Source organism: Balaenoptera musculus, chromosome 5, assembly GCF_009873245.2.
Source record: "Balaenoptera musculus isolate JJ_BM4_2016_0621 chromosome 5, mBalMus1.pri.v3, whole genome shotgun sequence".
In the NCBI taxonomy this organism is placed as follows: domain Eukaryota; kingdom Metazoa; phylum Chordata; class Mammalia; order Artiodactyla; family Balaenopteridae; genus Balaenoptera; species Balaenoptera musculus.
Window position 1 is genome coordinate 136,275,346 of NC_045789.1, and position 12,339 is coordinate 136,287,684.

Consider the following 12,339-nt stretch of genomic DNA (forward strand, 5'->3'; position numbering starts at 1 on the left):
CCGGGGCCCCGCCCGCGCCCCTCCGGGGGTCTGTCCGCCCGTCACCGGCCGGAGGCCCCAGCGTGGGTGCGCCCGTGTGCATGTGTGTGTGTTACACGCATCTGTTCCAACGAGCTGAAGCTTGCATGTGGCCGCGGTGATGCGCTTTCCTCCCCCCTGCCATTCTTTGTCTGTGATTCCATGTAATTTCCTCACAGGGTTGAGTTTTAATGGGTACAGTGGGGGACTGTAAGAGAGCGAGCCAGCGCGTCCTAATTCTTACCACCCAGAGGGGGATCGCACCCTGTGTTCAGACTGAGGTCAGTCCAGGCCAGGCACCCCTCTTAGAGGCCTGAATGGCATTCATTGCCCGTGATCCTGGGGGCAGGAAGCCTTTGTACGGAGCTCAGGCTGTACCCCGTTTGCTCCGGGTCCGAGTAAGGTGGTCAGATCACAACAGTAACCAAGCTTGTTAAAACCCTCAGTTCAGTTTTAACACATTTCATTCACTAGTCCACAGATGAACTTCTGTGTTCTACATGTTTTGTAAGTAACATGACAATTAGAAAGGCCTTCTGAGTTGCTGTCCCAAATGCCAACATTTCTGGTAACCTAGAGGATGCTTTATGGGAAAAAGACTGTGGTAAGGAGATAAAAGAGTTGAAGTATGAGGAGCCCTTCAGAGGATTCCGGAGGGTCCTTCTTACTGTGAGGTCAGCCTCATTGGTCACCAAGACTGTCGTTTTGGGAGCCCCAGCATTTGTAAGACCTGTTCAGGCCACTCTTACCCACTAAAAATGGCAAAATAGAACAGATCTCGTCCCAGATTGTGAGACAACACCCGTCTCCCCCCAAAAGTTGCTTGTTATAAATGGCAGAGTGTGAAGCCAGCTGCAGTGTTCTGGGCTCTGTACTTTCACCTACTCTTCACCACAACGTTATTAAGCACCGCTCTTGGAGGGAAATGTTGTGAAAAGTAATTTTGTAGCAAAATAATGACAGTAATACTCCCTGTCATTTTTGGGCACCTGCTATGGCCATGTGTCTTATGTTAATTCATTCTCATTTAATAGATGGGGAAGCAGGCTTGGAGGAGTGAAGGGACATGCCCAAGGTTACGCTGCTGGTGGTGATGATCTAGAGGTGATGGTTCAGACCCAGGCCTGCCGCCAGCTCCCAGTGCTTCCCCCGCAGGGTCCTCAGCCGGTGCCCTCATGGTTGCTGTGCTGTCTGTCCCTCGTGTTGGTTCGCGTCAGTCTGTTAATAGGTGCCACGTGGTGACCTGCTGTGCTTTATTCCAGACATACCTCTAAAACCCCCTGGTTATTTTAAAAGGCTAATCTTGATGCTGTAACCAGTTGAGTCCAAGGCTTAAGCACAGGTTTTAACTGAGGACCCTCTCTCCTTGTAGCTAACATAGATTTCCAGGAAGGCAGGGGGCTTCTGTTACCACATTTGGGCGTAACTGGCTGTCCTTTACAGCACTCTTCCAGTTCTGTGAGTAGCAGTGACACCCCTCTTGTCATCCTACCAGGAATACTTTGTTTTCACCGTTTGAGAATCTTGATCTTTTTCTCTTACACAAATGTCTGTCGAGGTAGACTTTTTTTTCTTTTCTCCTTCAACTGGCAGATTATACACTTTATTCAGGAGTCTAATGCCCTGTCCTTATCTTCAGCACTGTTCAGATCATGCACATGATGTAGACCTTGCCATTGGATGTATCTAATGGGCTCATCACACCTCACACTTTACTTTCCGGCTCTACACCCAGTCTAGCTCTTCCTTTCTCTCTCTCGCTTGGTCTCGGCTTGTCCCATCAGCTTTGGGTAGCTTGTTGTTGAGACCATGAAGTCTAGGACAGAACTTTGACTCGGCGTCATTCCCCACGTAAAGTGTTCATGCTCACCCACAGAGAAGCCTGTTCGCCGTCATCTCCTGGCTGCCGCTTGTGCTGTCGGGACGCCCCTCCTTCACGGCTTCCAGCCCGGCTCTCCCCTGTCCTTTGTCCACTGAGATGGCACCCGTTAGGAGCTGTTTTCTTTGATTCTCTCCAGCCATAGGTGTCCTGTCCTTCGGGCTCCCACATTTTTTATCGTCTGCTCTGGTTTCATAGCCTCTGCTGGCATCGTACTGCCCCTGCTAGAGTGAGCCCTTCAAGGTGGGGTCTGCAGGTCTCCTAAAGTGCCAGGCCCCATGCGGCCCCTTCACAAATGAACTCCTGGCCCGTGTGTGGAGTTGAGGCTCTGCTCAGCTGCCCTGGCCTACTGCTTTTTTCCTGAACCTTTGCTGCATTATCAGACCACACCCCGCACTTAGCCCCCAGCTGGGTGCAGTAGGCTTTGTTTGCTGCTGTCTCTCTGGTGTCGGCCTTACCTTCCCAGCAGGACACAAGGCACACCACTCCGGGCGGGGACCGTGACCTCTTCTAAATTAGTGACTTGTAAACTTTTTATTCTGACACAACACCCCACCCCCATCTCCGGGTTAGAAAATTTAGGTTGAGACTCAGTTCTCTCATGAAGGCATAGCTATAAGTAGGTATAGAACTGAAACAAACTGTCCTTACTATGTGCACTCTGTATTTTTGTATTGTTTGATTTAAAAAAAATACTGTCGTGACCAGTTAAACTGATTTGCCATTAGAACTTTGCAGAACCCTGTTCTAAATTCCCTCTAGGGTTATGCAGGGTGTTGGAATCTGTAGCGGTTCCTTGAATGGATGGGTTATACTGATTAGCCTGCAGGACTTCTGATGAGCACAGCAATGAATGGCATTGTTACTTGGTTTAAACCAAGAGACTTCAACTTGATCCCATAAGGGCCCCAAGAGGAGAAGAAACTTTGGAACGATGAGTTGCACCGAGGCTGGGCCGACCCCACCATTTGCCTGGCACACGGAAAGGGCTCATACTTTATGGGCAGCCGTTGAATGTATGTCTCGTGATCTCATCATCACAGGAGTCTTCCCAGTTGCTACCGTTTTATAGCCGCGAGAGAAGCAAGATGATTTGCCCCAGATCAGAGCCAGGACTTAGAACTCAGTCTTTTCGCTTCCAAAGCCCCAGCTCTTGCCATATCACATGCTGACCTCAGCGTTGATAACTCAACAGCTGAAAGTTGTTTGTCCTGAGAATGAATCGTCCTCTTTCTTGTTCCTGAAGTTGGTTTGTCTGGCTTGGAAGATGAGCTTACTGTCGACCCCCCTAGGTAGCAGCGTGAGAACTACATTTGGAGTAGGATCTGTTCACAATTTCCAAAGCCATTCGTATTCTGAAATGCCATTTAGAATTTTGAAAAGGCTTTCCCTGGGATTTCAAGTATGGACAGGCCAGGCCTCCTTTTTTTTCAATCATGCAGGGCTCTATGGGACTAAAACATAAGTATTTGCCTTGCATCTGCACTTAATCACTATTACAGGTTTGTGTCATAGTTGAAAGCTTTATTTAGACTGAATATAAATGATTAAACTGGATCATGCATTCTAGCGAGTGGCAGTCTGCGGTGAGCAGTGCGGGGGCAGAGCCGGGGTGCTTGGCTTCTGGTCCAGCTCCTCCAGCCCCAGCCCGGCCTCCACCTTATGGCAGCTCCTCTCTCGGGGTTGTGGGGAGCTGGTGTGAAGGGGAAGTTGAACCTATTTCGTGTGTGTAAAGCCCTTGGAAAGTGCGTGGCCTGTTGCAACTGTGCTGCTTGTTATCGTTTGTGATGGAGCCTCCGAGCTCTAACTGTGAAGAGACTGATTTTTTTAAAATCACAAGTCAAGGCATTTAATTAACTTTACAACGCGTCTTCATATCTGTGCTCTTTGCAGACTTTGCAGGGCTCCTTGATTGTTGTTTGGCCATAGAGCATTTTTTCTGCCTTATACAGTTTCAAGCCCGAGGAGAAAAAGGGACATGGCAGACAGCAGCCAGGGCCAGCCTTCATGGAGCACTTCCTCTGCACCGAGAGGCTTGTGCTGACTGCTTCACAAGCTTCTCCCCACTCCTTAGACAGCCCTCTCTGCTAGGTGCTGTTTCCCTTCTTGCAGATGTGGAAACGAGGTGCGGGGATTCTAAGCTGTGCTTTGCTGGGGGTCGCAGCTGGTTCCTGGTGGATCTGAATTTGCTCCCAGGCCTGTCTGGCCCCAAAGACCACACTTAACTCGAGTAGGACCCGGCCTTTTCCCTCCAGAACTGCACTCCTGTTTGTTGAGTATATCCACAGGAGAGGTTGGGCCTGCGCAGAGTGGCGGAGTGGGGAGTCCTGCAGGCCCAGCTCCTTGCTGGCTATGGACTTGGGGGCAAGTCACTTCACTCTGAACCTCAGTGGCCCTACCTGTAAAATGCGGTGACACTCGCCATGGAGATCGTTATGGAGATAAAGTTAAACTATGTGTGTAAAAGCACACAAAGCAAGTGGAAGTGGGCATCCACATGCTGGGGCATCTGACTTCGGGGCTCAGCATCTTTGGCCTTGGCATATAGCTCACTAGACCAGCATCAGCAAATAAGTAGCACCTTACAGGGCGTTCGCTAACAATTCTTGTTAATATGCAGCGTGCCTCAGGATCTTTCTCAGCACACAACTTTTGGTAGATTTCCTATAAAATACAAGATTTTACATTGGGTGCTACATATGATACTCCTGATGACTGTTTAGTACCATGTTAAGTTGCAGCTGAGTGCTTGGCTCGTGGAGGTGCTCAGATGTTTGAATGGATGAAAAAGTGAGCCCATTTTCTCAGCTTTGGGTGAGTGGAGGTCGTTTTAGATTTTAATGGAACCATTTTACACTAGGGTAAACAATGTTAAGACATCTAACCTTGTACATCCAGACGTACAGAAACTGCCCCACCCACCTGCTTCTTGGTACACACCCTTCTCATAGCCTGTGGGTTTTGAGGAAATAATTTTTTCTTTTAACTTTTTAGAAGCCTCTATAGGCTTTTCTGGCTGAGAGAATAATTGCTTGCCAAGTAATTTTACCAGTAACACCCCACTTGACAACTAGTGTTAATAAAATTCATTTAGCAATTCATCACTTTCCACTCCTGATACTGCTTCTATTGTATCTGGAGTGGTTATTTAAATCTTAGTTTAAACTACTCGGTTGTTTGTCCTGTCTTCCCAGTTAGGTTGCCTTCCCTTAAGGGAGGGTCCTGAGAGCCTTATCTATAATAGGCAACAAGAAAACACTGGTTTTTTATTTTTGCAGAGGGCTAAGGGTACACATGCACAGGCGCGCATACACACACACACAGTTTCAGAAACTGGGCTCTTGGGCACAAATTACTTGGCTCTCCTGAGCTCTGCTGGTTGGGTGTTTGGAATGTGGGTCACCAGGTGTGACTGAGGCTTTGTGGTTGCAGCTCATAGGACGAATTAGTGACCCGGAAGTGTGGAGGCCGCTCGTAGATTTCCAGGGCATGGCACAATTATTCGTGTAACAGCTTGCAGTGATGGCTTCACACAAAGATGTTAAAGAATTTCTTTTTTGACGTTCCTGCTTTAAGAAAATGAAACAGCTTTAATCATCTTTAAGCAAAAGATTTTTAATTTTTAAGCCCGTCCTCATTTCAGGAAAGGTTTGAAAGGCAAACAAAAATAGATAAAATGCGGTGGGGTAAAAGGAAATGCATTAGAAATTTAGGGTGGGAGTGGGAGATGAAGCCAGGGGTGGGGGTCAGATGAATGCTAGAATTGGCTATCACTCTGACTCTCAGCTTCCCTGTGGCCGCTGCAATGATCAGTTCAAATTTACGGTGTCCAGAAGACAGAATACACATCTCTTACCCAGAAGAAGCCTAGGAGACTCGAGTCGATGTTTGCGGGCCTTTAGAGGAGCAGCTGGGATGATGAGATCCTTAGTGACTTCCCTACCAGTATGGGAAACCCACAGTCCCCATAAAGTGATGGCCTGAACTGCAGAGCTGAACCCCTTTCATTGGCAGTTTTTCCTTCTAAAGAGCAAGAAATATTTTCAGTGCCTCATCCTCAAAATCGACTTAAAGGACTTCATAACAAAACACCTTTCTTACTTTGAAAAGGGCTTCGTAATATCAGAATTGGCCGGGCCTGGAGTTATCCCTGGTTTCTTTGTCCTAGGAATATGAAGACAAGGCTGGACGACCTAGCAGGCCACCCTCTCCAAAGCAGAATGTGAGGAAGCATCTTGACTTTGAGCCTCTTTCCACCACCGCACTCATCCTGGAAGACAGACCAGCGTGAGTCTGAAGAAGAGTCTGTGGAGAGTTTGTTTTCAGGGATAAGTACATTTGCTAGTTACCTTTTCATTAGAAAAGGGGAAGAAAAATTAGCACGTCACTTACTAAAAATGCGGGGCCCCTCTTTATACCCTCTACTAATGTGTATTCTATATGATAGCATGACTAATTTGGAAAACTTTCATTTAACATAGAAGTTTTGATCAGGATTTTCCATTCAGGTGATATTTTACTTTAATTTAGCATTTCCAAATGTTTAAATAGCTGTTATTAATTATAGACTGGCTTGTAATGGTAAGAAACACCAGGAAGTATACTCTAAAGTGGGTGTTTTGGAGGCACCCCGGTATTGTAGAACAATTCCTGGACTAGCCTGCTGGTTCTTTGGGATCTACAGAAAACAGGCTGGGTGATCCCAGCAAGTTCCCTTCCCTTCTGGGCCTCTGGTTTCCATCCATCTGATGAGGAGAGATGGGTTTTGATGACGGGCTTGTAGATCGTGTTTGGAGAACTTAGTAAGGGAAAGGGATTGCTCCATCGTACCAGGCCATAGCTTATCTCTATTTAAGCATCGAGTTTCCATAGAACACTGTATTTGAATAGAAAGATTCCACAGCTTTTAAAAAAAAGAGAGAGATTGTAAAACATTGGGCTAGAATCCCTAAGGTCCCTGCCAACCCTGACATTTAAAATTGATGAAGTCTGCAGAAGAAATGTATCTTCTGATGTTAATTTTTGGTCCTTGGAAATTGTGGATGTGTGGGTAGATGGGGAGAGAAACCCTGAAATGGAGGATTCACAAGGTAGGTAGAGATTATTGGTAAAAGCCGCCACACTGTGAGGATCAGTCCTTGTAATGCTGTCTAAAACATGAGCTGTGGGAAATCCTGCCCTGTTCTCCTGCAGCAAAAAAACTGTGATGTGCACAGACAGCCAGACATTGCCGCCCTCCCAGTTTTCAGGGGCCAGCATATTCACCACCACGTTTCTGAAAGAGAACATGCATTTTATTTTTTTAACCAGGATTCAAAGTTGTACACACGTTTAGTTGTTTAGAACTATTGTATGAATCTGTGTGTGTGTGTGTATAAATGAGATGAACCACATAGCTAGTATGAAACTTACACACTTAAAAAAACTGGCCAGGGAATATATTCATACACAGATGTATCAATAATATATGCCATTAGGGTACTCTACTTCAAGGGTAACTGTTGACAATTATTGTATTCGTGCAAAGTGGTCAAATCAAAGTTTCTTTGGAGACTGGGGTGAAAAAAAAACACCCAAAGATTAAGTGTTTATCTCTATTGGAGTTATGGTTAATTGCTATTTTCTTCTGTCTGCTAATCTTTAGACTTCAAGTTTTTAAAAATGAGCTTATTTTAATACTTTTGTAAAAAAATATTTTTAGTTTATGAAAGAGCTGCGTCTTTACCATCTAACAAATGTGGTTTTGGTCTTTGAGCTTTTCATTTTTTAGTAAATGATGCTTCAAGTTTCTCTTATTTACTATTTAAAATGGTGAAAAATCATTTATTTTCTATCAAGAAATCTCCCGGCAAAGCCAGCTGAAGAAGCTCAGAAACACAGGCAACAGTATGAAGAAATGGTGGTTCAGGCCAAAAAACGAGGTAATGGAATTCACATGTGTTTGGTTATGTAAGTCAGCACAAGATTTTGTGTCTTTATGGATATTTTCTCTTTACCTTTTGGAGCTGTAGAACCTGAACTTTGGTGAATGCTTTATTTAGTATTTTGAGATTTATAATTTTTCTTCGCAAATGTATGTTTCTACTAACTACTTATTCCTGGTTACTTTATTCAAGATAATAACACTTTGAATTTACACAAGGAAAGAGACTGTGTAGGATAAAAGTACTAGGCTGGAGAAAGCTTTAGCCATGGATGCTGGGGAGGCAGATCTCTTTCTGTCCGTGGGCTCAGTTTTCCTTATTTACAAGAAGGTGTGATGGGATTCGATAAAGTGCCTTGTGACACCTAAAAACCCTCTGATTCTTAGATGTTTAAAAAGTATGTATAATAAAACGTGGTCTGTCTGTACAATGGAATATTATTCAGCCTTAAAAAGGAATGAAATTCTGACACACACTTAACATGAAGCTTGAAGACATTATTCTAAGTGATATAAGCCAGACACAAAAGGACAAATGCTGTATTTTTCCACTTATATGAGGTATCTAGAATAGTCAGATTCATAGAGACAGAAAGTAGAATGGAGGTTGCCAGGGGCCGGGGAGCAGGGTGGGGTGTGTGTGTCGGGGGGTGGGAAGTTAGTGTTTCGTGGGGAGAGAGTTCCAGTTTGGGAAGATGAAAAAGTTCTGGAGATGGATGCGTGGTGATGGTTGCGTAACAATGTGAATATGCTTCATGCCACTGGGTGTACGCTTAAAATGGTAAATTTTATGTTTTGTGTATTTTACTACAAAAAATACAAAAAAAGTATATATAAATGAAAATGCATGGCATTTCTCAGAGTTGCTGTTATGCCGTAAGAGTTATTCTTAAGCTGTGAGAAGTGAAGTTGCAGGTTCCATTGGAAAGGGTGAGAGGAGCACAGAGAGACTTCTGGTGTCTGTTCCTGTTCGGTCTTTTGACTGGGGCTGTAATTTCATGGGTTTGTCTATTTTGTGATAATTTCGTTAGGTTCTTATTTGTATACTTTTCTGTGTATATGTTATAAGGTATGTAACAAAAAAGCTTACTAAAAGATGGATAACGCCTAAGCTTTCTAAACTCCGTAAGGTGTGAAATGAGTCTTGGAAGGTCAGGTCTCAGTGCTCTACTTCATTGCCCTCTTCCTGGTGTTTTTGCAGCCTGGCTCTTTGAGAAAAGTCACCTAGCTTGAAATCAGTGGATATCAGTTAATAGATGTTGCCTTCTTTTAACTGTGATTTCTAGAGCTGAAAGAAGCCCAGAGGAGGAAAAAGCAGCTGGAAGAAAGATGCAGATTAGAAGAAAGTATTGGAAATGCTGTCCTCACTTGGAATAATGAGATTTTGCCTAACTGGGAAACAATGTAAGCTCTCTAGACTTTACATTTCTTTGCAGAATTCATGGGAAGCAGCTTTATTAATTGTAGCTCCTCTCACAGCCCCTGATGTAATTATCTGATAAGTTTAAGTTGCACAGTCTCCTTCCCCTGCCTTGGTTCAGCCCTTGTCGTTTCTCACCTGGTACTGTGACAGCTCCCCTCCCACCCCTTCCAGTTGTCTTCTGTTCAGCAGCCAGAGGGATCTTCTAAGGCACGAATCTGTGTCACTTCCATACTTTACATTTCAGTAACTTCCTATGACTCTCAGTGTAAAATTGGAATTGCTCAGCTTAGCCAACAGGACCCTTCGTGGGACAGCACGTCCCTTTCCCTGTAGCCTCACCTTTCATCTCTCCTTTGCTTGGACAGTGCCCTTTCCTTAGGGAGCCTCAGGGCCTTTGCATGTTCCATTCCCTCTGCATCGAGTGCTCTTGCCCTGTATCTCCTCATCCAGTTAACACTTTGTTCTTTAAAGCTCAGTCTTCCTTGAAGAAGCCTTTCCTGCCCTCGCCCTGGCTCCAGGTGCCTGCAGAGGACCCCGCTGGGTACACTGCATCTGTCTGCTCAAGTTTCTGTTGTCCTGTCTGAGGAGGGGCGCCAGGTGTCCTTTGGTGACAGCCCCCAGTAGCCGGTACGCAGTAGAGTCCGGCACTGTTGTCTCCTTTGCGTCTGAGGGACAGCTGTAGGTCTTTCCTCCTGCGTGGTCAGAATGGTTAGGGGCCGGTGTCTGGACAGCAGTCCTGGAGCCACGCACAGAGGCTGGTGGCTCCTTTTGGGCCTCCCCCTATCAGCAGGAGCTGGGGGAGCTTGGACCCCAGTTTCCTTTTTTCTCTTCCAACCTGAACCGTGTGTCAGGTTGTTGGGGACTTGCTTCTGGCACTTACTTGGGTGTCACTCACTCCCACTATGGAGGTGGGGTCGGGGGGAGCGGAGATTGCCCTGTTGAGGCTCTGCACGGGGAACACAAGCTGTGCCCAGAGCCTGCTTTTCTGGGCAGTGTCTTTAATAGGCTGGACATGGTCAGGAAACACTTTTTCTCAAATGGGGCCCAGTAACAAGAGTTAAGGTCCTCAGAACCCTTGGACTGACTGACCCCCTGTGTGGCTGCAGAACCCTGGCCCAGCCTACACTGACTGATGCTTGATGTGGCCCGGACGCGTGCATTCATACAGGAACTGCCACTTAATGACCACCAGCTGGGTGCCGGGCGCCCTTCTGATTTGTCCCACTTAATCCTCACAGCAGCCCTTTGTGGTCAGGGGGCAGGTTCCATCATCTTGGTTTAGGGAGAATGATACTGAGTGAGAGAGGAGAAGGAGTTTGCTCCGGGTTCCCCAGGTGAGGGTGTTATGGGGCTGCAGCCCTGGTTTCTGCAGCGTCAGCCCGTGCTCTCCCCTCGGTGCTGTGCCGAGGAGCACCATGTTGGGAGTCTTTGGCACCTTTATGTCTGTCCCAGTCTGTTAGCAGTGTGTGTTCACTGTGACCAGCAGACCTCAACGACTCTGCAGTTCCGAATGTTCTGAGTTAGCAGAGCCGTCCTGCCGTCAGAGTTGCCTTGCCTGAGCGCTTCACGTGTGTGTGTGCAGCTGTGCAGAGCCTGGCGGCCGTGCTCTCGGGCTCCCTTCACGAGGCCCCCTGGGGTCTGCCCTCCATCGGCAGCTCTGCGGCAGTGCCTCCTGGCTCCCCACACCGTGCCCAGCCGCCTGCCGTTCCTGGAGCAGGCCAGGTTATTTCTTGTTGCTGTGCTTTCTGCTCAGAAAGTCCTTCCCACCCTTCCTCTGCTTCGACTGCGACTGGTCACTGAGAATTTGGCGCCAGAATAGCGCTCTGGGCTCCTCTGGTTTGTGGCGCCCATCTCTGCGTGTGCAGTGCCTGTGGCACACCTGGCACAGCAGTAGCCCAGTGGAAGGTAGTCGTCGACCTCCTGGTATGTCTGTTTTGAACGGCGGACTGTAAGCTCCCTGAGGCCAGGGGCTGTGACATAACGACTGTGCCTCCCCCGCTTTTGTGGTTTGGGGTTAAGCATGTGGGCAGACAAATATTTCGTCCCTGAGAACAAACTCATAAACTCATGCTTCCGTTTTTGTCCAGGTGGTGCTCTAGAAAAGTTCGAGATTTATGGTGGCAGGGAATCCCTCCCAGTGTGAGAGGCAAAGTCTGGAGCTTAGCCATTGGCAACGAGTTAAACATCACCCACGGTGAGTGACTTACATGATCCTAGGCCTGGGGATTCTACCCCTGGGTCCTGTGGCTTCTCCTGTCCCATTTGCCCCGTTAGGAAGAAAGGCAGCCATCGCCACGCCGCTGTGTCCTCGGAGAGGCCAGGTGAGTGTGTCTTCCAGGAGCGGAGCCGGTGGGGAGCCGGGGCTCACTCCTGGGTGCTGCAGTTATCTGGTGTCAGTTCAGAGCAGACGCCGCCTTCTTCCTCATAGCTGTCATCTTCCCTGAGTACACGGGGGAGCGCACATGGGGCTCAAAGCTGTAGTGGGCTGAGCCATGTTCGGATCTCTCTCAGAGTCCTGCAGAAAGCGAGCCTTGATGGGGACGTGAAAGTGGAAGGGAGGGATGTTTCTTTCTGTGGAAGTGCTGTATCTGGGGTACTTTTGGTTTTATCTGACATTTTTTTTCCCCCAGGCATCTTATACGTCAGCACCTTAGAAGGGGACAGCATACTGTGCTAGGCCTGGGTCCTTGAGGGTCTAGTAGCTTGAGTCCAGAGGGAGGTGAGCTCTGTACCCTCCTTTCTTAGGGCTGTTTGTCCCGCCACACGCACTCGTACAATTTGGGTGTGCTTCTCCTCCACCAGTGTGTTCACTGGTTCACTCCCCTCTCTGCCCAGCGCTCTGCAGGCTGTGACCCAGAGTGAAACCGACGCTAGGAGCTCATAGACTTACAATTAAGTGCTGAAGAAATGGTAATCCTTCCTTTTTCCCTTTTCCTCCCTGTCTGCACTCTAAGCTGCTCAGGACAAGAACTCCTTCCTTGTCTTCTTTGTATTAGTGCCCAGCTGTGGAGTTGGTGGTGGCAGTTTTTACCCTGTTGAAGGCCCTTGAGTTTAAAATAGATTGATTTGTATCTTCTCTGTGTGGCTCGGGTTCGT

The 12,339-nt window shown here is 47.3% G+C and overlaps 1 protein-coding gene across 11 annotated transcripts in view; it reads left to right on the top strand.

The window, feature by feature from the left end:
- Positions 1-12,339, top strand: part of TBC1D14 (TBC1 domain family member 14) — a 101,204-nt gene that overhangs the window by 61,036 nt on the left and 27,829 nt on the right. For all 11 annotated transcript variants that reach the window (XM_036853748.1, XM_036853741.1, XM_036853744.1 and 8 more), the window contains 4 exons: positions 6,066-6,184; positions 7,736-7,818; positions 9,107-9,224; positions 11,331-11,437. In XM_036853748.1, the coding sequence (XP_036709643.1) occupies positions 6,066-6,184; positions 7,736-7,818; positions 9,107-9,224; positions 11,331-11,437 (427 nt within the window). The remainder of the gene's footprint in view (positions 1-6,065; positions 6,185-7,735; positions 7,819-9,106; positions 9,225-11,330; positions 11,438-12,339) is intronic.